Below are 27,626 nucleotides of genomic sequence, written 5' to 3' on the forward strand. Positions count from 1 at the left end.
ATTTGGTTTACAAAGGGCAGGAGTGGGTGGCCCGTTGCCCCAGCCGGCTGGGCCAGAGGAGGTTCCCAGGATGGGGGACTTGCAGTGTTGAAACTGGGAAAAATCCTGGCTAACGGGGAGGGTTGGTCATGCCCGAGACAGAGCAACATCACAATGCCGGTTATGGTTTGGCATTTAGGTGCCAGGATCGGACACTTTCTCAACTTCTCTGTCACCTCTGTTCCTCTCAGCTCTGAAATAAAAATCCCTGTGTCATTATTGAGGGTGCGACAGCTTTCAAAGCATTTTCACCTTCCCTCCACCCCCTCCATTTTGACTCGATCCTTTTGCCCAGCCTGGGAGGTAGGGCAATTCAACTCTAATTTGTAGGTGGGGCTTCCTGCTTCAAGGCTCCTGGCTCTAGAGAGTAAAGACCTAGGTCCCAGCTCACCTGAGGCTGTCTTCTTCCCGTTCCTCAGTTCTCTTCTGAAACACCCTGTCTCATCTGGCTTTCGGGGCAGGCTGGGCAGGAATCGCATGGAGTAAGGGACCCTGAGATCCAAGTTTTGGCTCAATCCCCTCATTCGGGACAATGCATGTCATTGTATCACAGGACTCCCCTGAATACCCACCAGCTGGCCAGTGCTGCTGGTGTCATTGTGTGGCAGTCAGTGAAAGAGATCCAGCGTTTTGGCTCCAGGATGGCGCTCCAAACAGCTGCTCCAGTTCAGGTTTGTCTGCAGGTGGTCGGAGGACCAGCTCAGTCGGCCGTTTGCCAGGTTGGTTGTGGAGATCTTTTTGGGCATCGTTGCCGAGAAGTTACTCAAGCCAGGTGGCTATGACTCTTGGGCTCAAAGGCTCATCCTGTTCATTCCTAACCCAAAGGAATTTTGCCTAACGTAGAGGCACCACCTGAAGGAGAAAGGGTTTAGGAGCCCTCCCTGACTTGCCTTGAAAGACTGGGGACAGGCTCTCCTTGCCCATCGAAGACCTGGCTTCTCTGGAGAGCTTGCTAGAATTCTACCTTCCGTTCTTTTATTTCAACACTGTTTTGAGTGGCTACGTTTTTGGAATTTACTACCTCTAGGGTTAAGAAGCCTATGAAGTCCTCCTTTTCCCTGGGAATGAGACTCCCTGTGAGTCTCCCCAGCTGAATGGAAGCATGTGCCCGTGTCCTCCCGATGGTGTGTCTCTGGGCTGGGCTTAAGGAATAGGGTTTGACATTGACCCTGCCCTTACAGATATCATTGTTTGGGCTCCGAGTGGCTCCTATCCTGTGGGTCTATTCTGGGTGCAGGTGTGCTAAGATCTACTGGCCTTAGCGTTTTCCTGTTCCGAGAGCTGGATGAGCAGGAGTCCTTTTCTTTAAAAATAAATACAATAAATAGCTTTACAAAAAGTGCTGCCCTCTCAGTAGATTCCCGAGGCTGTGGGACATAGGGTCTGTCAGCTGAAGCCTGGGTCCTGGGACGCGCATTTCCCTTAGTGTGCGGATCCGCACACCAAGAAAGAACAGAGGTTCTTTCTGCCTCTTACACCACTGGCTGGGGCCCTACAGCCCCCCGACGTGTCTGTGGCACTGAGTTCAGGTCTAGTTTTAATCTTCAGATGTGGTTTGCTTTGGCTTAGAGACAAAAAGCGACCCAACGCTTTGTGGTCGGAAGAGGTGTTAACCCCGACACAGCCATCTCTGCAGCACCGACAAGACGAAACCCCAGCGTGTGTGGGTCTCTTCTGAAATTGAAACTCTGGCGCCCACGGGGTGAGGTGACGGTTTGACAAGCCCAGAAACTTCCATAGCCTGAGAGATGGCCTGGGTGGATATATTTCTTGGAATCTTGGAAACTTACACATTGGGCCTGTTAGGCTGTACTTTTCTAGCAGAGCAGAAGGCCGTCTCTGAGCTAAAACATTTGGGAACTCAGGGCCACAGACACGGAGCCTCTTGAGAAAACTCTGTTTGCAAGACGTGCTGCCTGGCAGCAGGAGAAAACTAGAGGTCGACTGGTTTCCAGTCTTTTTTTTGTTGTTGTTGTTGTTAAACCCCTTGGGACCAGCACTTTCTCCAAGGAAGTCAAGACTGGTCGGGACGAAAGAGTAGGACGGGCTCCTTCTGTCCTTTGCGAAGAGGAGGAGTCTTGGGTCCACGGGACCAGTGCCAGGGCGGCCTCCTCTGAGCATGCGAGGGTTTCTGCAGGCCCCTCATATGGTCATCGAGCTCTGGGATCGGCGATGGCGGCCCCTGCTCGAGCGCTGGTATGCACCGGTCTGTCCACTCTCGGGGGGCCCGGGGGCCATCATGCTGCTCAGGAGGAGGTGCTCTCTGGAGGAGAGATTCACTGAGGGGTCCGCTGAGCACGGGTTATCCCTTGTGTGCTCTCTGCTGCTTCTCTCTCCGTGCACCCCCCGGCTCTCTTTGCACTTCTGCTTGGGGGGGCCGGAGCTCTTTGGGGTGCTGGTCCTGAAGTCCCGTTCAGGGACAGGTGGCACCGGACGGTGGGTGGGCTGAGGGTCTCTGGGGACAGGGGCAGGCATGTGTCTGCTTCTCCAGCTCTGGATTTCCAGGTCTCTTTTGTCTGCTGGGAGTTTGTCAATTTTCTGAGCTTTGGTGATCAGGGACTTCCCATATGTCCCTTGTAGCGATAAGAAAAAGTACCTGGTAGGAAAAAAGAAATAACAGAATCAAGCATTTCTGATTTTTGTTGACTTCTTGAATTTGAGCATTGAGATCTGTGAATCCAACTCCCCACCCAGGGCAGGGCACGGTCCTTTTAATGCCGAGTTTCTGACGGATGGTTATCAAGTCTGTGTCTGAGCACCTCTGGGATTCAGGAGTTCCGTGGCAACACGTAATAGCTAATGTTATTATGTACCAGAACTACTAGTCTAAAAGCTTTAAATATCATTAATTCGTCTTTCCCAACAGTCCCATGTGGCTACACACGAGGAAACGGAGGCGGCGAGACAGTGACTTGCCCAGAGCCACTCAGCGGTCCAGCTGGGTCCGCACTGAGCCCTCTGGACCCCTGGGTCTTCTCTTCTTCACCATGTGCAGGGCGGTCCTTTCCCTGTCTGGGCTATTCTAACAGACGCACATGCACGTGCTTCACAATAGCAGCCCTTTGTGGAGCCTAAGTAGTTTCTAAAGACATATTCTCCTCTTGAATCTGTGGGCCATGTGACTCTCACAGCATTGCTGCATTTTCATGATTTGCCACAGGAAGAAACGGAGGCTCCAAGAGAGGAGATGGGTTTTCCTGGGTCTCCTGAGCAGTTGCCAGGTCTCCCCCTGGCTAACGCAGGGTTCCTCTCCCTGGCCCAGCGGCATGGAGCCGGTTCTGGACCTGGGACCGGGCATCTCTACGTGTGCCTGGAGTGTTTTCCTGTCCCACGTTTGGGGGAAAAAATAAGGTGAAAACAACTCCGTGGTTTCTGGAGAAGGCCCGCAGCATCCTGTGATACTGGGTAAGCCAACGTTCGTGCCCTGGGGGTCAGTTTCTTTACCTAAAAAGTGGACACCTAAGGTCTTCCCCCAAAGTAACCCTTTTCATTGAAGTTTTTATTTCTAAAGCCTAATGGCACAGAGGCCCCCATCCTGTCGCTGCATCTGAGAGCCTTAGGCAGCTCACAGTGGGGGGTGGGGAGGGGGGGAGGGTTTCTGCAGCCCCCACAGCTTCAGGTCAGCTCCCCCTCTTCCTCCTCTCACCCAGAGAGGCAGCACAGGTAGGCATGTTAGGGTCAGAAAAGCCCCAATTTCCTTCCTGCTACCTGGAATCTTCTCAGTTTACCACCTCCCCCCACCCCCCTCCCCCGCCCCCCGCCCACCACTTTCCTTCTCTATCCATTCATTCCAGAGATCTCTATCAAGTTCCAACCATGGGCCAGGCTCCCCCTCCCCGGGGTTAAGCTGAGAACAGGACACACCGGGTGCTTGCTCTCCCGAGGCACCTGAGCAGCCTTGGAAGCAGAGGAGCAGAGAGAGACAGTGTCAGACCCCGGATCTGGCGTGAGACCCCTTCCTCGAGGGACACACACTCCAGCTGAGGACCGAGGGATGCACAGGGGGCAGCCTGACAAAGGAGGTGAGACCGAGTCCACGCACAGTGGCTGGAGCGGGGACAGTGAGGACAGGAGTGGGGAAATGACACAGTAGGGGTCATCGGGGCCAGAGCAGACAGGGGCTGAGAGCCACGTTTTGGTCTTTGTGCTGTTTTGTGAGGGCCTCGGGGAGCCCTGGGCGGATCGCAAGCAGATGACATGGCCTCGCTTTGACACAGTGATAATGGGTCGGAGTAAATGAGAGACTTTTGAAGTGATTTGGGATGAAGGGATTATAACCTATCCTCGGTGGCGGCGGGAGGCGTGGAAATAGCGGTAGAGCTGAGAAGTATGTAGCAGATAGAATTGGCCGTTCTCGGCGATGGGCTAGACGTGGGCATGAGGTGAGTGGGAGTATCAAGGATAACTCCCGGGGCTGCCTGGGTCCCAACTGGGCAGCATTTGATGGAAGAAACTCTGGAACAGACCCAGGTTTCTTGGAAGGTGCCGGTGGTCATAGGAGGATTACGACTTCAACTACAGACGTCGCTCACTTTCTTCTAACTCACGTCCCGAGTGGAGGTGGTACAGGGGTAGCTAGAGAGAGGTATCTAGAATTCAGAAGTGAGACCTGGGCTGGGAATTTATGCTGGAGATTCACCTGTAAAAGATATTTATCTCCACGTGAGTGGCCGCCATGTCTGTGGAGAGACTATAAAGGTCAAAGACAGAGGAACCTAAGGCCAGAGCTTGACAATACGCCGAGTCAAGGGCATGAAGCGGGAGAAAAACCCAGTGCGTCGGGGAGCGTGTCTGAGGCCTGGCATCCGGTACTGTAGCTAATTAAGATGTTCATTATGTTTTAAAGTTCACGCGTTAGCTTCTTTTGTTTTTATCTGCCCAACAATTTACATGTCCTTAGCTGGAGAGAAGTCTAGTTCTTTTATTCTTGAATTAATTAGACCAGGATCAGTGAGGTCATGGTCAGTGGGCCAATTATCACAAGGTTGGTGAGTGAAATCTACCTCCAGTATGACAAATACAGCGTATAACCTTAAGTGAACAAATAGGGCTATAACAAACATTAGTTTCCTCAAGGTTACAAGTCAACAGGCCTTGGGGCTATTAAAAGAATCCTTTCTTGGAAGAAACCTCTTTGCTTTACTTAGTAAACAGAATTAAACAGAAATACAACTTTATGATGATAACGTAGAATAAGCAAAGATTTAACTTATGTGCTATGGTAAGCGACAAGTAAATATTTGCTCACTTTTCCTTAACGTGTCTGTTTAGCAAGCTGGAATGTTCAGTGCTTGTCTTTCCAAAGCATGTGTTAACAGCCTTTCCTACTTTGCAGGGCTTCTCGTTAAGCTGGTCGCTTTTGGCTCCGAGCACATTTTCTAGCCAAGGGTGAGACAAAGAATATGGGGCTGATAATTTTCTATTTCTATATGCCTGCCCCCCCCCCCCCAAAAAAAAAAAAGCACAGAGCAGAAGAGATCAGTCCTTGGTCAGTTTTGATCACCGCTGTGTTTAACCCCAAAAGGGTAGACAAAAGTATTTAAGCCACTTATTTGACGCCCTTTTCCAGCGAGGGCATGGTCCTCACTGTCTCTCCCAGGGTCTGGCTCCCGAGGGGGCAGGCTGAACAAGGGGTGCGGTGGGAGATGTGTTGTGCTTGCTCTTAATCGCTCCCCACTCTTGGCTCTCAGGGCCCTCTGTGAATATTCCTCTGTTGGACTTGTGGGTTATAGTCAAACTGAGGTCTAATCCGTTCACTGTGCTGCAGGCTTCTTAAGAGCAAGGATCCCATTTTTCTGTTCCTTTAGCTTCCTTTGCTCATTTGTCTCTGGGCGCAGCCACTGCAGCAGGAACTGTGCTAAGCGTTGGTTGTGTTGTTATAAGGAGGATGCCTTCTGTCTGGGCGTTAATGGGCAGACAGAGACAAACAGGCAATGTATGTCAAGGGCAGCGACAGATACACCCAGGTCATGGGACAGGCAAAGAAGGGGAGCCTGTTTCAGCCGGAGGAAGGTAGGCGAAGTCAGGGAAGGCTTGGAATGGCGCTACCTGAAAGAATGTCCAAGGGGGAGGAGCTAGTGCGGAGGGTGTTCTGCTAGAAGGAACCCAGGAGCTGCGGTAGGAAGGTGAGAGGGCAGGGGCGTTTAGGGAAGTACAAGCAGCGTGGCGGGGGGGGGGGGGGGTGCGGCCCGAGGGTCGAGGCAGGAGTGGGGGAGCCGAGGCAGCAGACACTGTGCACTCAGTGCACATTCAGACTCAGCGACACGGGTGTTGACATGTTGGTGTCTTCGGCCTCCAGCCTTGCACAGAGGTCAAGGTTTTGAGGGGGCTTCGGGAGAGGACACGGAGGCCAACCTAGGTTAAACCAGCTGCCCCGTTTATTAAAAGAAGTCCTGTCTGCTGAGTTTGGATTAGCACATGTTCTGCACAGCATTGCCATGGCCTGTTTTCCCTACAGCTTATAATGAGAAAGGGACTGAACGTGGGTGTTCAGAGTGGTGAGATCGTGAGGATGGGGGGAGGGGCCAGGTTTCGTCTGTGGGTACCACAGACAGAGATCACCGGCTGCTTGACTGGACAGTGTGGACGGAGACTGGAACCCTGGCCACCAAGTTGGGAGAATCCAGCTCCCACCGGGATTTGTGGTGAGCCTGTGGGCACACTTCTGGTCCCTCCTGGCACTTGAGTTGTGTGCCCTGAGCGAGTGGGACTAGAACCACGGCTCCCCCTGATTTCTAGGTGATAGGAGCAGCAGAATGAGGGGCTGGATACAGTGTTTGATAAGAGGAGTCAAGCTCCAAGGAGACACAAGGCGTTGTTGCTAGTTTCCTGGAAAAGACCAACGCAGAGGGTTTAGGCTGAAAAAGTTAGAACTAGTCCCTGGGTGTGAATGATTTATTTGGCTAATACATCTTGTGCCTGTGTTAATGAATTTGAGTAATATTAAAAAGTTGGCTGTTGCATGCAAAATTTGAATTTGTGGGAGAAATCTAAAGCTCACGAATGCTCAAGTGTGATCACTCCTGGGGGCAGTGATGGGGGGGGAAGGCGCCCAGGTCTTTCTCCCCACGTCTGTGCTTCAGCTGGTTGCTGGCCTGTCTCTGCAGGCCTTTGTATGGGGCTCTGGGGCGCACAGGAACTACTGAGCTTTCACAATGATCCCTCACAAACAGCAAAATTTGTAAGGCTGGAGGATGGGAATGACCGCTCTCATTACACAGACATCACACCTGAGGCCATGCCGGATTTGGTGACTTGGCTACTCCGCGGCTGACCTGGGACCAGAGTCCATGCTAGTTGCCTCCAAGTTCATTGTTCTTTCTGTCCCGGGCCCTGTCTTTGAAAACGGTAGCCTCAAGGATCCCTGCCAGGAGTCAAACTCCTGACTCCGGGTTATGAGAAGGGCTTATTGAGGGGAGCTGGGTGGGGGTGGGGGTGTAGGAAGGAAAGAGGCGTCCTGCTCAAACCTTGGGAGAAGAGCCACGGCCGGTGTGAGGAAGCTGACGAGGTAGAACGTGGGGTCCGAGAGCTGGCCTTCCATCACGCCGTAGGGGTTGGTGGGACTGTTGCAGGTGACGCAGGTGGCGTTGTACACTAGGGTCACCGCAAAGTACATCAGGAAGCTGCCGGCGAGCACCAGCGCGTGGATGACGGTCTGCGGACGAGAAGACGGGAACGCTGTTGAAGCAGACCCTGGATCGGCAGGCAGCGCACTCGCTTCCTGACTTTGTTTTAAGCTGTCTTGGGTGGGGGGAGTGCAGCACACACCCCCCGAGCGCCCCTCAATCTGTCTCAGCCTCGGCTTGGGTGATAATTTCCAAGCCATCCTTTGGTGTTTAACCACTCTTCTGTGTTTCTCTGCATGGACTGTTTTTTTGGGTGTTAGTACATAAAATCATGTTTTGTATAGCTTTTTCCCTCTTCAATATTATGTGTGTGGGACAAATCAATTTTTTTTCACACGCGGCTGTGGTTCGTTTTCCAAGGTCAGTGATGTCGTCTGATCGTATTTTTTCCTGCCTGCTTTGCGCCGCTTTCTCTCCCCATTCTCGTCCTCTTTTAAAGTGATTGACTATTTTGTATAATTTTATTTCCCCCTTTGCTAGTTCGAAAGTTACCTACTCCATTTCGATTCCTTCAGTGATTACTTGGTAAATAGTAATAGGCAATTTTAACTTACTGTGGTCTACGATTTAGAACTCCTTTCTCTCTTCCTGCATTCCACACGGGCTTTGGAGGCCTTGCTCCGTTAACCTCCCTGCCAGCGTATCTTATTGTATCGGCTGTCTATTTCAACTGTATCAGTTTTAAAGCACACATGTCATTATAGTTTAGTGTGGTCAATATTTATTAAAATTCAGCTATGTGTACTACTCTGAATACCTCAATTCCTCCTTGCATCTTGGACCTCCCATCAGCCATTTCTTTCTTGTTGATTTAAGTGCACCCTTCAGAACGGCCTCCGGTGGGAGTCTGCCGGTGATCCCTTCCTTACGCTTTATTTTACTCTCATTTTTGTTGGATAGTGTTTCTGTTGGCAGTTATTTTCATTCAGCATATTTAAGGTGGCACTCCAGGGTCTTTTGGCTTGCATGGTTGCTACCGAGAAATTAGTAACTATTTTTTTTATTGTTGCTCAAGTTCTGTTGTCTCATTTTTCACCCTCCCAGGCCCCCCCATCCCTACCCAGAAGTCACTCACTCTTCATCTGTTGTTCCTTAGGACATCTGTCACTTAAAACCTGGCCTGCTTTTATGATTTTTATTTTGTCTTTAGTGTTCTATAGTTTCCTTTTGATAGACTATGTGTGGATTTCTGTTTATCTTGTTTGGGTTTTACTGACTTTCTTGAAACTGTGGGTTGATGTATTTCATCACTTCTGCCAAACTCTCAAGTCACTACCCTTTAAAATATTCTCACGGTCTCCTTTTCCCTCCCATTTCTTTCTGAGAGTTTAATTAAATGTATGTGAGACCTGTTAAGATACCACAAATTGTATCCTTAATTTCAGTGATGATTTTTCAACTTCAAGAGTTCTACCTGTTTCGCAGGTTGGCTCAGTTCCTAGTATTAAAGTTATTACACCTTTGTCTCTTGCCTCCCTTCCTCATCAAGCTCTTGCTTCTGATAAAACTGTCCCTCCAAATACTTGTTATTGTCATTTTTTTAGCTTGTTTTCTTGAGCTCAGGCCTGCGGCCCAGCAGAAAACTGGGGCTCGCCCCAGAGGAGCCAGACTCCCCACCTCCTGGCTCCCCTAAAAGCCCGCCACCTGCACCTGTACAGTACCTTCCGCTCGTGTTGCGGCCTCTTCCGGGGCTGGTGGTCCTTGGAGACGTTTGTCCTATACTTAATCATGGCTCTGCCTTTTTGGTTTTATCACTTTGTTCTACTTGCCATGGGCATGAGTTAGAGCAGAGGGGGTGTGTCAAACGGGAGCTCTCGGATCCCGAAGTTCCCTTGGGTGGCTCTTCCCAGCCATCACTCAGCATGGCAGGGCCTGGGCCAGTGGAGGTGGGGGGCGGGGTGGGGGCGGAGTTCCACTGTACAACGCAGGGAACACACCGTGCCCGCTGGGGGCAGTTTAAAAAATTTTTAATACTCGTGTTTTCAGGAAGAGGCACTTCAGCTTGGCTAAGGACAAATCTTCCTGTACAGTGGTCTCTCACACTATTAGCAAGGCAGTTAAAAACTCAGGAGTCAGACTGCCAGGGTTCAAGCATGCTTCACTCTTGGACTTGGTTGGGGCAAGTTTTTTTAAACTTCATTGTACCTACTTCTGTATCTGTAAAGTGGGAATGTAAAAACCACCTCACACAGGCATGCATTGCAAAATGGTGACCACAGTAAGTTTAAGTTAACATTCATCACCTGGCGACATGTGCATGTGAAGTGATTACACGGTATACTTTAAACCTACAGAGAGCGGTGCGTCGGTTAAATCTCAGAGCAAAAGCTGACTGACCACAAAGGGCTCTGGGAAGTTAAATGAGATAATATATTAAAAAAATTGTGTAGATAGGTACCTGACATGCAATTTTAATGCCTTTGTTTTTATAACTATTGACTAGGAGAACATAATGAAAAAGCTGGTGTTGCCCTTTTAGATACTAAAATGTGATTATTTCAGCTTGAGATGTGGTTACATAAAGTTAGTTTTCTAATCTTTTACCCTGACATTAAGGGGGAGCACACCCCTCTACCACAGCGTGATCAGTCTGACGTTCTCCTTGCCTCGGAAAACACCCTTCACCTTTTTTCAATTAATATCAATTTTTGCAACTAATTATCTCATGGTTTTGTGTATGTTAGCTTCATCCTCCCAGCTGGCTGATAAGCAAGTTGAGGCCAGAAATTTTACCTTCCACACCTCCTGCATCCTTGTTTAGGAGAGACACAGGGAAAAGCTCAGCGTGTATGTATCGAGAGGATCAATGGTACGAAGCACGACAGATCTGAACGTGGTCGCAAATTTTAAGCCAGTGAGGCACTTACCCAAGTCTTCATTTCCATCGCCTGGTGCAGGAGGATGGTGGCGAGGGAGATGGTGTTGATGGGGGTCCCAAAGGTGAAGACGTCGATGTCGGAGTCCCTGTAGGTCTGCAGGGGGGGGGGAACAAAAGGGGACCTTCAGCTGTGCCCATGGGCTCAAGGCTGTGTCTTTGACACAGTGATTCTAAAGCATCGGTGAAGGCAGGTGTCAAGGGCTGGCGAGGAATGGGGAGAAGACACCCAGCTGCCACCTGTGTGGAGCTGACCCACAGAGCAGACGAGATGAGGTGGGGGGAGTGACGGGGCTACATTGTTTAGAAACCCATTTTCACAGGGAGCCGCGATGGGCATTCCAAACGCGTGGGATGAACAGAGTAGTTTACTGAGCACCCACTAGGCATGATGCCAATTGCTGGAGATACTTTGTGTCTGCCTTCAAGGAGTTCACAGCCTACTTGGCAGGGTTAGCACCGCAATGTAAGGGGGTAAATGGCACAGTGGAGGCGAGTATGAGGTGCACTGGGCGTAAAGAAGAGGGGCTGTGTCAGCTGAGACCATAAGAGGAGAAGCTCATGTCTTGAAGGGCAGGGGGGCAGGCAGTCCAGCTGAAGGCCAGAACTGAGGCTGTAGCACTTCAAATGGTCCTCGAGGGTGGGTCTGCTGAGCTCACACAGGAGCAAAAGGCTCAGCAGAAAAAGTAAGCAGAGGCCAGGCCAGGGAGGGATTTGTCGGCCAGGAAACTCAAATGAAGAGTAAAATGCCTGCTTTCTGGGCCCCCGTGTGGCTAAGTGCAAAAGGATACGAGCCCCGAGGCTGGGTAGACACCACCGTTTACCTGGTGGTGGTTACCCCACATTCTGGTTCTCTGTCCAGGAGAAATACACATATCCCTCCCTCTCTAAATTCTCACGCGACACTGGGGAACCGGACTGAGACGGGGCTGCTGTCCTCGCTGCGTGTGTTCTTGTTTTTATTTCAGTACTGTAGTGTTCTTTATATCCTGCTGCCTGAATGCAAACTGAAATCAAGGGTTGGAAATTACAATCCCTACAGCGCTCCAGTAGGAAGGAGTAAATACGCGAAGGTGGCCAGGGATGATACGAAAGGGAGTGGCGGGGACTATGGCAAACTGGAGAATACAGGCCCCGTCTACACAGGGCTATGCGTCACCTCTGGATTTCTGCCACGAGGGAAAAATGATCCAATGCAATGTTAGCGTTCTGTTTTTCAAAGCCTGGCAGAGGGTGAAATGTTTGGGTAAAGCATTCTGACTGGTCGGATGCCCTAGGCTGGACGTAGTCCGCAGGCCACCTGCTTGGAACCTCCGCTCTGAAGTGTCTGGAAAGACACTGCTGGTCAAGAACGTCCCATAAACAGGGCCAGTCCCGCCCTTGCGGCTTGTGTGGCGGGAGCTGTGAGACGTACCAGATAAGGGACGAAGAAGCAGACGAGGCTCTGGTAGAACGCATCCATCATGGAGATCCAGAAGGTCCGCAGGTTATAGCACTGCCAGAGAGAACACAGCGGCAGTCACCACCCCCGGAGGCGCGGGGGCCGTGGGCAGTGAGTCGGCCAGCAGCCCGTGCCCATGAGCACGTGGGGCAGGCAACCCGGGGGGGTTTGTGAGTTGGTGCGGCCACTGGGGAAAATAGCATGGAGACCCCTGAAAAAATTAGGGAGAGAGCTGCCACGTGATCTGGAAATTCTGCTTCTGGGTATTATATGTGAAGAACACAAAATTATTAATTTAAAGAGATATATGTACCCCATGATCATTGTATATACATACTTGTGTGTATACTTACACACACACACACACTCACTCTGGAATGTTCTTCAGCCAAAAAAAAAAAAAATCCTGCCATTTGCAACAGCGTGGATGGACCTAGAGGGTGTTATGCTCAGTGAAACGATTCAGGCAGAGAAAGACAAGTCCCACGTGATCTCACTTACATGTGGAATGTAAAAAGAAAAACAAGTAAGTGAATAACAAAAAAAAAACCCTCTTTAAAAAAACTTGGTAAGTTTAGAGATTCTAAGGCTGTTCAATGGCGTGTTAAAGGAAGATCTGTCGCAGGCCAGGGTCACAGTTTGCTGAGAGACAGAGCTCAGTGGCTGTGGACACAAGCCTTCCCCTTCTGTGCCTCCCCTGGGAAAAGGGAAAGTATTCACGGTTTGTGCTTTTGCTACATTAACTTCTTTTACTGTCAGGGCCTCAAGGAACATGGCAGCCGGCCAGCGCACCTGCGGGAAGGGGGCCGTTCCGGGGCCTGGGGTGTACACGGGCCCTCCCCACGTCCCCCTCGCCTGGAGCTGTGGGGCTGCTGTGCTCCCCGGTCTCTGGGTCAGGACTGGGCTTGCTTCTTTGTTTCTGGCCACAAAACATCACCAGCTCTCAAGCACCACACCTGGCTTTGCTGTCCTTTCCCGCAGGTGCAAGGGACTTCCTCTCAGGTGCCTCACTGTCCCTTCTCCCAGAGCCCCTCCTTTGAGACAGCTTCCTTCTCTGGCTCCTGCATCCGATCTCCCGACCCCCTGAGCACCTGCTCTCAGACTTCTCCAAATTGGTCAGGTGCCGCTGTGGCCCCTCTGGATCTTTTATGAAACTGATGGCTTCCCAGGCCTTCTTTACTCTACTTCGGGAGTCCCCAAGTAGAGTCCCCAACTTCCGGGCTGCAGACCGGTACTGGTCTGGGCCTGGTCCGGGCCTGCTGGGAACCGGGCTACGTGGTGGGACGTGAGCTTGAATGTAATGCACTTGAATCATCCTGAAACCATCATTGCCCCCTCCCCACCCTGGTCTGCACAAACTCTCTTCCCTGAAACAGGCCCCAGGTGCCAAGAAGGCTGGGGACTGCTGATCTACTGGATACCAGCAAGTTCTAGGCCACGTGTGATCTTGGGTTCTGCCCTCCCTGATGTGCGGTGGGAGCCCTCATTTATGACGAATGCGTTACCCAGTGCTGCGAGAACTGGTGTCCAGTCCCAGGGGTTCTGGCGAAGGCCCGCCGTGGGGGCTGGCTTTGTGCCCTCGGCCCTTTCAGTGAGGGCAGTCCCATAGCGGGTGGTGTAATTACAAAACCACTAAAAAGAAACACACTCCCTGGTCCGGCCCTTCACCCTCAACAGCAAACGAGAAACAGGCCATGAGTGGGGAGCGGAGCTACTCGGTCACATGGGGGACGAGTGGCAGCGTGGTGACTCCTGCAGCCCAGTGCTCCTGCTCTGACGCCCCCCGCCCACCCGCCCGAGCCCCTCACCTCGGAGTCCTGGCCGCTCTTGTACAGCTCGGGCAGCGCCAGGAGCGTTTCCGCAGAGACGTCTTTGTCGAGGATCCCGAAGACGAGCGGAGGCAGCGAGGTGAAGAAGAGATTGAAGAAGATCATCTGCCAGTAGTCGATCATGGTGGAGCCCGAGAAACCGCAGAGGAACTGGTACCAGAAGAGCAGGTTGACGTAGCACTGCGGGCAGAGACGGCATGGCCTTGTGAGTGGGGACCCGCGGGCTCAGGGAGGGGGGGGGCCTCTGACAAGTCCCTGTGAGGACAGGGGGCTCAGTCCCCTCCAGTCTCAAACTAGAATTCTCATTCCCTAACTGTGGGGCCAGTGTTATTCTGAAGAGGCTCTCTATTTATCATTGTAGTAATAATACCAACATGTTATTAATATGACCATTAGTAACAACCGATAATTCGTATTTGATCTATTTGTGCCAAGTGTGTGATATATGATATAGTATACTAGTATATTATATATTAAATGTGATATACATTATAACTTGTCGCTACAACCTTGCAAGATTAATATTATTGCTAATAATACCATTATGCCTATGTGTTATCTTAATGTGTTATATATTGATAATAACATTCCTAGCCCCACTCTGTGGGTGAGGACCCTGAGGCTCCAAATCGTCAGCTACCCGCTGCCCACGTGCAGAGCCAGACAGTGGCACAACGTGAGTTCTCAAAGCTCTTGTTCTCCGACCACCCCAAGCCTCTCAGTCCCGCCTCTGGGCTGTGCAGTAACAGCAAGGCTGGCTGCGATTCTCCCCGCCCAGGAGCTCCATCCTTGGGCTTCTCTGCCCAGATGGCTAGTGGGAGGCTCCCTGTCCCCACCCCACAAGGCCGTCAGCACCTGCTGCCACCATTGTCCCCATCACCTAGTTTCACCCGGAGAAAGGAAGCACTTACTAGGCGAGGTGCTGTCCGAAGCACCTCCCATAGAGCAGCTCATTTATGCACACAAAAGTCCCGTGAGCTAGGCAGCACCCCCCTTTCACATGAGGGGCCTGAGACACCGAGAGCTTAAACAAGTTACTTGGGGCCACACTGCTGTTTGGTAGCGAAGCAGGGCTGGGACTTGAACCCGGTCTGGCTCCAGCACATATGTGCTGAGCCCCTGTACTCCACTTACTCCCATGGGCACCTCTGCACGTGAAGTTCTTGGCACAGTGTTTAGTATACAATAGGTTCTCTATAATAGTGGTGGATATTACCGTTGGTAATGCTTTGCCAAACAGTAGCAAGCAGTACTGAGTACGAAGGAAATGGCACAGAAGTCAGGGGTGGGGTGGGGAACCCCGGTGCACTGGGCGTCGGACAACCCAGCACTTGTTAAGCTCCTTGCCCCACGCCACCTGCGCCGGCGGCGCTGAAGGGCTTTGCCGAGTCCTGGTTAAAGGGATAAAACGCTCTGCATTTGATGTCACTGGCTCAGTTTCCCACAGAAATGCCCGTACTGAATTAGGAGTTAATACTGACTTTTATTAAGGGTTGTTAGGAAAAAGGCCGACCATAGACGGAGGTTAATTTTCATTTCCTACAAAAATGCCAGGGAAGGCAAGTTCCTGAAGGTTTCTGTGTGGCCTTTTTCTACAGGTCTGCTTGACAAACTGGTCTCTGAATATAGAGCAAAGAGAGAGTGGCCCCCCATCCCCGTCCCCCCACCCCAGAACTGGTCTGCTTGTTTCAGTCAGACGTCGAGCACTTAGTATTTTATCCCAGGGTCCTGGCCCAACTGCTCTCTCCTGATCTCTACTCTTGCATGTTCTTTATAACTTCCCTGCTGCCTTCACGTTTTTACTGTAAGTTACTGACACTTCCCTGGGATTAGGTACAACACATGCTGTAAAGTCATACACAAGCTGCCCGCAATCATTTCCTGGAAGGACTCAGGTTGTCTAGCCTCTCCTGGTCAGCGAGGGGACGGCAAGGGTTAACTGACAGTTATATTTACTGTCTTTCCGGTCCTGGCTGAAATGCTCACTTCTTCCCAGCTTCCACCTGAGAACCCTACATCTCACTTTCCGACAGGGAGTTCAGAGAGACACTTAGCACACTATCTGTTGGCGAAAATGTCTAGAGGAGGGAGGCCATTTGGGGTTTAGTCTTGCTGACTCTTGCATGCTGTGTGCACGTGGGACAGTCCCTTCCCCTCTCCGAGCCTGGGTTTCCTGGTCTCCTAGAGACCTGTCCATAGCACCCTGACCTTCCTCTAGGGAGGGAGTTCTCAGTTCTTTCCTGTGCTAGTGCTTATCAATCTTTACGCTTCACAGAAGCTTCATAGGAACTACATAGGGACCGTATTAAAAATGCACGTTCTGAGCTAGCAGGTCCAGGGTGGCCCACGAGGATCTGCGTTTCTGAACGTGTCTGCGGAAAGCTAATGCCGCTGGCCCCTAAACTGTATTTAGAAAAACAAGGTTTACTGAGACCAGGAGTTGACAAACCAGTCCAGCCACAGATGCCGGGACTCAGCCACAGCAACTCACTTGTACAGTGTCCACAACTGCCTTCATGTTGCCGCAGAAGGGGTGAGTAGTCGCGACAGAGGCTGGGTGAGCCGCAAAGCAGAAAATGTTCATTCACTACGTGGCCTTCTGCAGAACGAGTCTGCTGAGCCCCGACTGGACTGCAAGCTTTGTGAGGGCAGCGACCACATCTGTCTCCGTACCCAGTGCCCGAGAGTGTCCCTGACACAGATGTTCAATAATAATTTGAGCAATTATTCGTTTATCTCAGCTCCTTTCTCCGAAGCTCAGGCTGGAGTCTTAACAGTACAGAGTGTTTGCTTCCCCTGAGGCCCTGGAGGACTTTGCTTATTTCCACTCCCTCCGTCTGGCTGCGGTCTGGGCACCTCGGAGGGAGTGCATCGAAGCTGACCATGGCGGTGCCCAAGGAGCCCCGGTGCAGTAATTAATGCATTATTCACATCTCCGAGCGGGCGGGGTTTGCGGTGCCTCTGGAACTGGTTTCGGATGTGGGAGTCCTAGTTCCCCACCCCCTAATTGCAAAGGGGAGATAATGCGGCGTCAGTATCGCTGTGGCTGGAAATAAATATCTTTTAAGCTTTGAAAGCGTGGCTGGCAGGAAACATTTCTTTTTCTAGTTCACAAATTTAATGCAGCAAGGAGGCTGAGCTTATTCAAAAGAACTATTCCCTTAGAGGCCAAGAGAAAAAAAATTAAATGGGTATTTTGAATTCTAAGTAAACAGTCTTTCGAGTCAAATTGAGTGACTTTGCAGAGACTTCCTGAAAGAGTGTCATCCAGCTTATTGAATTAACGTTATTGTTTGCCACGCTGTTTATACACATTGACCTCCGCGCAGAAGTGCTCACTCCTGAGCCTGCGAAACAGCCACAGCGCCTGCCGGCAGGACTGGGAGTGGAGCAGGAGGGGAAAACGTAACTTTGAGGCTGCTACTTGGCTGCTGTTTTTCTCTTCCTCCCCCCCCCCCCCCCCCCGCCCCCCGGTCTCAGGCCCCCTCTCTTTTCTTATGCAAACAGGCATGGATTCTCTCTGGAGGCTCTGGGGGATTATTCCAAAGTCCTTGAACTAGATAATGAAACACTCAGGCCCTAGCTCCCTCCCTTTAGTACGGCAATGTCCTGACTTCCTCCTATATGCCTCATTCATGAAGGGCTTTTCCAACCAGAGCCTCCGCCAGTTTTACTGCCTCAGCTGGTGTGTGCCTGCTTTGGACCCTCATCAACAGGACAGAAACGAACATATTTGGTAGGAGAAGCCATGGGTTTGTGTTTGGATAGTGACGCACAGAGAGGGCCACAGTCTCCCCACGTTGCTGATGAGGAAGCCAAGGCTCAGAGAGGCTAAGTGACCCTTCCCAGGTCGCCCAGGTGACCTCCCTACTCGAAACATTCGTCAGTAGATACTTTATTTAGTGTCCTGCCTTTGACAGCTGCCTGCTGGGAGGTAGTGGCAGAGTCAGGTAGAAGTCAAGGACTCCACCCTAAATCTTTACCTGTACTCCCCCAAAGGGTGGACCGTGGGTCTTGCATGAGGGTGGCTCTACCTGGGGAGGACATCTAAAAGTCCCACCAGTTGGTCTTCAAATCCTTCTCTTCCTTGCAGTCGGAAAATAAATCTCATTTAGGAAGCAACAATGATAAAAAGAATAAAGGCTAACTCTATGGGGTGATTACTACATGCCAGTTATTTTATACAAGAGCTCTTGTTCCATCTTCCTAGCAAATATATGAGCAAGGTGCTTTTGCCAGCCCCATTTTACAGACGGCAAAACCGAGGTGTGCAGGGCCGTTACCAAATACAGGAGCCTAGGCTGCAACCACCTATGTCTGACTCCAGAGTCCTCGCTGGTAACCGCCCCTGCTGCCTCCTAGGTACCAGGTGCTTTCTGCACAGCGGAAAACGCTGTCCTCACAGTAACATCCCAAAACAGCTAGTGTTAGATGCATTTTGTCAAAGACGAAATCGAGGTGCAGAGAAGCGCCTCATCCTGCCCAAGGCCCCAGAGCTAGTAAGGCACAGGACTCCCAAGGCGCAGGCGGGAGGTGGCCGTGGGCTACTCACCACGTTCTTGTAGAAGTAGTACACCACCATCCTGGCCAGCCGCGAGTAGCACCAGTGGCCGTGCACGAGCAGCAGCTTCTTGAGGTGGCTGAAGCGGGAGATGGCGAAGTCGCTGGACATGACAGCCTGCGGGGGCGGAGCACAGACGTTGGCCTGTGCCCTGGTTCCCGGGGCACCACAGAGGGCAGGGCTCTGTGCTGGGTCCGCAGGGCCACTACGTGGTCCCCTTGGGTGGCTCTTCTGACCCGGACACCCACCGTCTCCTCCGGGAGACCCAAACCTCGCTGGAATCCAGTAAGGGCAGGTCAGGAGGGGCCCATGGTCTCGTTGGGCCTTCGTCTCTGTTTATCCAGCGGGCACTGACTGTGGCCCCATATGTTTCGGGCACCGTGCTAGGGATGCGCTGGTGACCGGGAGAGTTGGGGCTTCCAGGCATGTCATCCGCAAACCTCTGAACACCCCTGGCCACCTACTGAGGCCGGCCACCTGCTCCGTGCTCGGATGCAGTGTGTCTTCTGCCCTCGGAAGACACAGTTCCTACTGCTCTTTCAAGACTCCAGGGTTTGGACAGGTCTGGTCATAAAGCCTGGCATGAACCTGGGGGGCGAGGCATGGAGTCAGAGGGAGGCCGAGTCTTCTGAAACTGGGGGACCTCATGACTTTGATTAAATTTAGCTTTAAATCCTAAGTCTAGAAATCTCTCTCTCTGTTCCCCGCCTCCTTCCCTCTTTCTGCCTTCCCTGCAGCCTTTCCCCTGGATAAGCAGCAACCCCCAAAGCTGCAGGAGACAGTGGTCAGAACCTGAAACGTGGTCACATGGTCTGGATAGCATGGCAGGCTAATGGTAACATCTTGACCTAACTGATGTTTCAGTTCTGAGCCCTAAGGGGATGACCCCCTGACTACTTTACCAGGAGACCAGACAGAGGGACGAGCAGAAAGGACCTCACAGAGCTGTCCTCAAGACCTGAAGAAACAATTCATCACCTTCTCTCGCCTCTGACACTCAGCTCCCAGCACATGCCCTAAACCACAATGTCTTACGATTTTGCCCGATATAATCTGTAACCTACACACCTTTGGGGAGTCAGGTTTTTAACATTAGCTCCCTGCCTCTGGATTAGCCGATGCAATATTAAAACTTTCTATGCTGGGAACTCCTGTTTGTACATTCCTTGGGGCCAGTGCATGCAGGCAGGTGGACTTAAGGGAAAACATTCGGGTTCTGGGGACGCTGCCCTGAATGGTTGGGTACCATGGGGCTTTAGGACATCGGTATCACCAGCTGTCTGTGACAGGCTGAGCACCTTTGATCTTCTCTGGGCTCAGAAGCACCTGGCAGTAGGGGGCTGGTGACGGGGGTTTATGACATGGAAGCCTAACTTTCAGATGATAACTCTGCAAAACTCTCAGGGAGGAGTTTACCCCACATTGCAGAATGCCTTAACTCTCCAACAAGGAGCAAGGAGAGCAAGGAGGAAATGAGGACAGGTGATGGGAACTGTACCTGCATGCCTTCCTGTCCAGATATTCCGATCCCGATATCTGCAGCCTGAATCATGCTGACGTCGTTTGCTCCGTCACCTGAGAGGAGAGAGGTCCCGGGCTATCTTTATTCCTGGTCCTGCTGCTGCGGCACACAGGGGAGGGTTTTATACAAATGGCTCTAAGGAGTCCCATTTGTACTTAATTGAATCCTTTTAACATTGCTCTAAATAGTCCTACAGGAAAAGTCAATTGCTACGGTACTTGGCCTGAGAGACGTCTTGTCTTCTTTGGACAAGGAGCCCTACTTTTTTTTTTTTTAATCAACAAATATTTGTCTCCTTTTTCTAGGCACAAGGTTAGGTGTTGGGAGTTACTGGTGAGTGACTGAGACTTGAGCTTTGCTTTATAGTTTACACAAAAGGCCTCACGAACGCTACAATGGAATTGAGTGAGGAGCAAACGGAGAATCGGAGCAAGGCAAGCACTGGGCAAGAGTAACCGGGCCAGGGAAGAGACCCAGGGAAATTGGAGCTGAGGTCTTTCCGACTCCAAGGCTAGCACACCTTCCTTAACTCGGTGTAACACGGAATACTGACCGCACCAAGACCACCGGGGTGTTTGGACAGCTCAGTCCTCAGATTATCAAGGGACTCGAAGGACAGGGACAGGGTTCGGTTTTGTTTCTGAATATAGAAGAACGAGACTACTTTTTTGACTGAGGTACATTTAGTCACACTGAGTTGCCATTCAGTGAGTAATTCAGAGAACTGGAGGTTAGGGCCAGGTCGATTTTTCTGTAATGATGCAAATGTCTTATATCTTGACTGTCCAATATGGAAACCACTAGCCGCATGAGACTGTTGAAATGTGGCTGGTGAAATTCTATTTAATTTTAAGTGTACACAGCCATAGATAGGTAGGTGGCAAGCACTTTGGACAAGGAGCCATATAGCTTGCAAGCCCAGGTCTTCCTAATGCTTTATTTTTCATGCTAGAGTTGACCAAACTTTTTCTGTAAAGGGCCAGATGGTAAATATTTTAGGCTTTGTCGGCCAAGAAGCAAAACTGAACAACTGTCCTTACGGTTAGAAGAATAAAACCCATTGTTAGCATCCCTATAAAAACACAGTGGGCTGGATTCAGCTTGCGGGGCGTGGCTCATAGATGGTATTGCCTTAACCCTCTGACCCCACCACTTTCCAGCAGGTCCTCCTGGTCTGCAATTAACTCTGTATCAGGCTCCATAGACTATATGGCACCGGGGGAGAGACTTTCCTTCCCCTAATTATTTGGCAACAAAATTTACTGATCTTAAACATCTTATCCTTATAAGTAGCCGTTATTCTTATAATGACCTTTTTTTTTCTTGATAACAGAGCAGCACATAATTTTAGTCTTTCCCCGTGGCAGAACAAATCCACCCTTTACCCTCTTCTGTTAGCTGACCGGCGCGAGCAGAGGTGTATAATCATGCTATTTCTCGCCCCGCTGGCTTTGTTTCTGTCGCTATGGGAGTGAGGCCAATCTCTCTCTTCAGGGAATCAGTCCTGGGCTGTTGCCTTGCGTCTGTCTGAAGTGTTGAAGAGGACAATTCGGGGGATAAAATTAGAATGTAGTGGCTCAAGCTCTGTTCCCTGTATTTTTTTTGGTGCCCACTCCCTAATTTATTATTTTTTGACTTGCTTTTACCTAAATACCAGGAGAAAAAAACAATGTATAATAGGCTCCTTCTACGGAATGCCAGGAAGGAAAAATCTCTCCACGCCTGTGTAGGAAGGAGAGGCCCTGACACCATCTGTAAGCAGGTCCCTGAATAAACGTACTCTTTACACGTTGTGTGGTATGTGCCGGGGGTGGGATGAAGTGGTGGGCAAGACTGGCACTGTCCATCTATGCTGGGACCCCTGGTCTCCTGAGCAGGCCATCACAGGGGGCATCTGAGCACTTGGGAGCTTGGAGGGCTGTGTGCCAGGGGAGGCCCCCGAGAAAAGGGAGGTTAGGCGGGGCTGGCAGAAGGAGGGTTTTACGGAGGAAATAGCTTGTGCAAGGGCCTGGGTGTGAGAGAGAGGGCAAGGCTTTGGGAGAATGGGGGGCAGTTTTGTTGGGTTGGGACCTGCGGGCAGGGATGGCTGGAGGGTTAATGGAGACCCAATCAGTCAGACTCTTGTGAACCAGGATTGGGTTCTCCTGGAAGGTTTTACTTCTCTGCCTCCACTGTGATGAAAGTTTGTTGACCCATGAAGAATTCTTCATCAACCAACAAGCCAGCATTTAATCGAGTGTATGCTTTGTGCTGGGCCTTGCATTTAGGAATAAATATACAAAATGAAATGTGGGACAGGCCTGACTTTTAAATCTCACTCAGCAGAATATCAAATCCACCACACCTGACGTTCATAGTGTTGTGCCATGTGGGAAGTGTGGGCGGGAGGTGGTCTGCGTCCCAGAACTGAGCTGGCCTCTGCGTATATTACTGAGCTACCTGGAAGTTCCAAAGCTGAGGCCCCTCTTGGCTTTGCCCTTCTGCCAAGTGCTAATTTTTCCTTAGCTCACCTGCTAATCCTGAGGACTTGGGTTCGCTCTCCCACTCTGCTTAACCTCTGCTTCATCTCCTGGTTGCCACTATCTTGTCACTTTGAACTCTTGCCCTCTAAGACAACGACCCTCAGCCTTAGCATCTTGACTTAGATGCCTAACATCCCCCACGCACCCCACCCCCCACCTCTGGTCCAGGCCTCTGGTCAGAGCCGCCTTGCCACAGTGCCCCCAACACCTGAGCATGACGGGTACCTATGGAAAGTGTCATGACGCCCAGCTTGTCTCGCACCAGCTTGACGATCACGCTCTTCTGCAGCGGGGTGGAGCGGCAGCACAGGACGGACCGGCAGTGCTGGGTCAGCTCCAGAAACTTCTTCTCCAGCTTCCCCTGGAAGATGGTGTTCAGCGTTTTCCCATCGATGACCAGTCCAACCTTCGGAACGGCCGCTCCCGAGGTGGGGGCGGGTGTCTCAGAAGGCAGGCACCACCCGAAGAGCTTGCGGTCTGGCTTCTGTGGTCCATGAAATTGCTTTACCTCTTCCAGCGCGCAGTCGAGGATGGATTCACAGGTCTCCTGGAAAGATTCAGAATCACGCATTTGGCATGAGTAAGCAACATTGGAAATGCATGTCTAAAACCTCCCTTTGTCCTTCAGTAAAATAGTAATAAAATTCGATCGCCACACAGATTACTTACCTAGGAATCATTCTGTGATTTTTTTTACACTTCTCTGCGCTATTTCAAACAGCACTGAAGCAATATTAATTTGGAATCAAATTGATGTCCAAAATAGGGAAGACTGCTTGGGAATGGGACTGGAAACAGCTCACAAGACAGAGACAGATACTGGGGTGGTGTGCGATAATGAACCCGATCCGACGGTAAACAAGGACAATACAACACGCAGGTGGGGTGCTTTCCACGAGTCACAGTCATCTCAGCTCCCCTGCATTGTTCCTCGGGACGCTCCTGTGCAGTAACTTTGGAAGGAGGCTGTGTTACCGCCCGCTTTCGTTTAGAGGTGGAGACATGGAAACAGTGGAACCACTAGTAACTTGTGCATGGTCACCCAACTGAGTGCTGGAGGCAGATCACTACCACTCAGATTGTGGCTTCTTAATTGTGAAACCACATTCACTGTGTGTTCATCTGTTGGGATGAATGTGTTGGTTGTATTGTTTAAAACTGACCGTGGATGTGAGAGTCTTACTGGTTTAAAGAAACTTATTTTTTGTGCTGTTTCCCATGAAACATAGTGAAGAAGTTACTTCTTTTTATCAAGTCTCCTCTGTTACTTCTGATTATATCAAATACCAAGTCAGATTTTGGTTCTAAATATATTCTTAATCCTCTTTACCTTCTGTAAACCTCACTTTTAAATAAAGCTAGAGGAAAAACTGTGGCAGGCAACTGTATTATCAGTTTTATAGCATCATGTTGCTCACGCAATTTTTTTAGGCACAGCCCAGGGTGACAGTTTTCATTTACTGTTGTGCCAAAAATTCCTTCTAAAATAGATTTTTAAATGTTCAAAGTGAGTCAGTTTAAGTGAAATCATCCCATAAAAAATAGCACAGGTAATACGTGGGTTTTGGCAAGAACTGTGACGGTGGTTCTGAAATGACAGGTTCGGGAACCACTGATCTACAAGCTTCTGAGAAGGCCGTAATTTCTTCCGGAGCGAGTAGGACTGCAGTTCATTATTCCCGATCCTTCCTTTAGGGGGCGCTGCACCGGCCATCAGGCGTGCACAGAACCCAGGCGGCCACAGGAAGCAGTGCGAGGAGCTGCAGGTTATACCTGAAACACTCACTTGGGGAAGAGATCGCGACAGTCCTCGCCGAAGCTGGGATCGCCATAAATAAAGATTCCTTCAACTCGGGACCGCAGCAAGTCATTGGAAACATAAGCTTCCAAATAAAATCTCTGAGTTATTTCCAATTTTCTATGAACCATTCGCGTAACATTTAGCATATGTCAGGTACTGGGGCAGGCAGCCTCTTAGATGGCTCCCGGTGACTTCCTCCTGCAGTACTCACCCTCGTGTGAGCGCCTCCCCTTGAGTGTGGGCTAGGACTAGCGACTCCTCTCTAACGAGGAGTTCTGCAAAAGCGACAGGATGTCACTCCTCCCGGGGGTTTATGAAGACTGGCTACCCCTAAGGCGTTCTTCCTCACTCTGCCTCGGACGGCTTGCCTTGGGGAAAGCCAGCTGCCACGATGGGAAGCCCTCTGCGGAGAGGCCCGCGTGGCAAGCCTGGAGGCCTGCTAACAATCATGTCCATGAGCTTGAAGGAGGACTCCTCTCCAGTCCCCGATGGCCCACCCAGCTGAGCATTTAGATGAGCCCACAACCCTGACACCTTGACCGAAACCTCCAGAGAGACCTTGACCCGGAGTACGTACCCACCCAAGCTACTCCTAGACTGCTAACCCTCAGAAACTGTGATAGCGAAAGTGTTGTTTTCGGTTTTGATGTAATTTATTAACTAGTGCAAATACTGTGCTAATAAATATTTTCCTTCTATGAGCTTATTTAACTGTCCCAAGCAGCCTCTGAAATAAATCTTTTTAATTTCTATTTTACAGATGAAGAGAATGAAGTTCAGAGAGTTATGGTATCTGGGCAACATTAAGCCTTCCCATATGTTGTTAATAATAACAATAACAGTTGCTATTATTAGTTCCTACTTAACACCATAGTCTCATCTAAGATTCTGTGACACATCGACATTTCAGGGATGGGCTGTTAATTCTCATCTTACAGATGAGAACCCTGAGGTCCACACTTGCTTACTTGCTTACAGCTTCAAGATGCATAGCAAAGCAACGGTAGCCCTAAATCAATTTATAATGAATGAGGCAGACAAAAACTCTTGGAGGAAATACCCACTGAATGTGTAATTACATTAAATGGATGTTTAAATAAATCTGTGGTTTAGCATGGATTTCCCCAGTGTCTGTCTTGACATACCTAGGCACCCACTCCTTTTCCCCAGACAAGGGGACAAGAAACACTCCTGGGCTTAGCACCCCGGGGTGTGGTGTGGGCAAGGCTGAACGTTCAGGCACCTTCTTGGAGGGCCCCAGACAACTTTTAAAGCTGGCAGTGACTGAACTCAATGTGGAGTGTGGCCCACCATTCCTTAGGAGCTTTGGCTAATTAATCAACAAACACCCCAGCTTCCTGCAGGAGCGCACTGCATTTAACAGAACCCGCCCCCACAGAGGCAGCCCCCCCCCCCCCCCCCCCCCCCAGCTCACATCACAGGCTTGCAATGTCCTTCTGGAATCACCTTGAGTGAAATAATCTTTGCAAACAAAATTTCCATTGTCAGCAGGGCAGGAAGGCATCAACACTCTTGCAGGGATTGAGAACTCAAGCAAGCTGCAAATTACTTTTTCTCCTAAGCATAATATTAATGCCAAAGATTTCCCCGAGATTATTTTCATTTTGAAAATTCTTTGGGGTTTAATCTAACGGTAGCATCATCTGCGCACCTGACAAGAAAGTAAATGATTTTCCCAATTAATTTAAAGGGCCTCAGGCACTTTCCACAGTATACACTACCTTTTTTTTTAAAAAAAAATGTGTATGTGTATTCTTCATGAAATAAAAACCATATTTAAATCTCACAGATTTCTGGACCCTCATCACTTCTATCACCCTTCTCCCTTTTTTGTCTGTGCTGGTCTTTTCCTTTCCTGTCTTACCTCTCTCTGCCTCATCCTTTCTCCGTGGCATGCTCTAGGTCTCCAGGTCCCGCCCACTCGCCCCCTCTGCCACGCAGAGCTTCCCCGGTCCACGCCCCACATCTCATCCTACCCCTGCTCCCTTTTGGTAGGAGCACACAGGTCAATGCCCTCTTCCCACATGCATCAGCCCGGGAGAGAGGGGAAGGTCACTCCCTGCAGTTGGCATTGTGAAGATTGACTTTTCCTCCTAAATATAAAATGGTGTTACAACTTTGAACACACTTCTTCAGGCTGTACACAGCCCTGTTTCCAAACCTTGCTCCCTGCCACTTATGGCCTATTTGGGTTGAAAATCACAGTGTTCACCGTAACTCTGCTGCTCTCTCTCTCCTATCCCATCAAAATGTGCTGGTCTCATGTGTCACTCCTTTCAGGATTTATTCTGTGGCAAACCAATTTGACTTACAAGTTGGAGCTGAAATTTTAAACTCAGAATGATTTCAGTTTAAGTGAAGTATTTTTTCCCCCAGTGGATGAGTTAATCCAAACGATAATAAATGAACCACTGAGGTTCTGTGAGCAAGCAGTACGGTGTCATGCAGTTAGCAGTGGCCTGAAGGAGGCAGCTTTCTAGACTTTTATTTATCTATTAGAAACTGCAAGGTGACCCTGGGCAGGTGACAGCCTCTGTGATCTTAAGCGTCCTCACACGCAGAGTGGGGAGGCTGGGCCAAGGGTAGAATTCGGGAGAGGCGTACCTTTCTAATGTGCACCGTTAGACCTAGTATAATACTGGCTACCCCTACTCGGGTGTGAGGGAGAGGGCCCTGGGCTGGATGACTTGTGGGGCCCTCTGAGTGCCAGGGTTTTGGTAGGGTGGCCTCCTCGTACACCCAAACACCACCCACGAGCCCGTCTCCAGGTGGCCTGAGGGCTACGCCGCACTCGGACGTGTGGACTCGGCCTTGTCCTCACCTGGTTTTCGGTGTTGATGGAGTACACGGTGTCGGTCTGATCCAACAGTCTGCAGGAGTGGGCGATGTTGACCGCTGTCTCCTGCTTATCTCCAGTCAAGACCCAGAGCTGGATCCCGGCTTCCCGCAGAGCGGCCACCGTGTCGGGCACTCCCTCCTGCAGCCGGTCTTCGATCCCAGTGGCTCCTGGGGGGATCAAGACACCGAAGAGCACAGTTACGGTGGGAAAGTAGCTGCTTAATTTCCCCAAAGCCCTATCAAGACAGGCAGTAATGATTAAATATCTTCCATGTTCCAGGCCGTGCTAAGCACCCCGGATACAGCAGTGAAATATACAGGGCTGGCCCCTGCCTTCTTGGAGCTCCGAGGCCTGTTGATAAGGGTTTGTAACTGAGCTACACGAGAGGCCCAGAGTGCCACAGAAGGTCAGAGAAGGCTTGCTGACAAAGTGCCCTTAGCGCTCCAACCTGGAAGATAAAGACCAGAGGTGGAGAAGGAAGAGAATTCCAGGTGGAGGGATCAGCATCTGTCAAGGCCCGGGGGTCAGAGCGAGAGAAGATACAGAGAAGG

General features: G+C 50.5%; 1 protein-coding gene across 2 annotated transcripts in view; it reads right to left on the reverse strand.

Annotated features, from left to right (window-relative positions):
* Positions 1–507: 507 nt before the first annotated feature.
* Positions 508–27,626, reverse strand: part of ATP10B (ATPase phospholipid transporting 10B (putative)) — a 233,234-nt gene continuing 206,115 nt past the window's right edge. For both annotated transcript variants that reach the window (XM_036014749.1, XM_036014748.1), the window contains 9 exons: positions 27,058–27,242; positions 22,640–22,961; positions 19,869–19,945; positions 18,362–18,487; positions 13,789–13,989; positions 11,954–12,034; positions 10,532–10,636; positions 7,506–7,693; positions 508–2,635 (listed from right to left, as the gene is read on the reverse strand). In XM_036014749.1, the coding sequence (XP_035870642.1) occupies positions 2,182–2,635; positions 7,506–7,693; positions 10,532–10,636; positions 11,954–12,034; positions 13,789–13,989; positions 18,362–18,487; positions 19,869–19,945; positions 22,640–22,961; positions 27,058–27,242 (1,739 nt within the window). In that variant the 3' untranslated portion in view covers positions 508–2,181. The remainder of the gene's footprint in view (positions 2,636–7,505; positions 7,694–10,531; positions 10,637–11,953; positions 12,035–13,788; positions 13,990–18,361; positions 18,488–19,868; positions 19,946–22,639; positions 22,962–27,057; positions 27,243–27,626) is intronic.

This window comes from Phyllostomus discolor, chromosome 13, assembly GCF_004126475.2.
Source record: "Phyllostomus discolor isolate MPI-MPIP mPhyDis1 chromosome 13, mPhyDis1.pri.v3, whole genome shotgun sequence".
Taxonomy (NCBI): Eukaryota; Metazoa; Chordata; class Mammalia; order Chiroptera; family Phyllostomidae; genus Phyllostomus; species Phyllostomus discolor.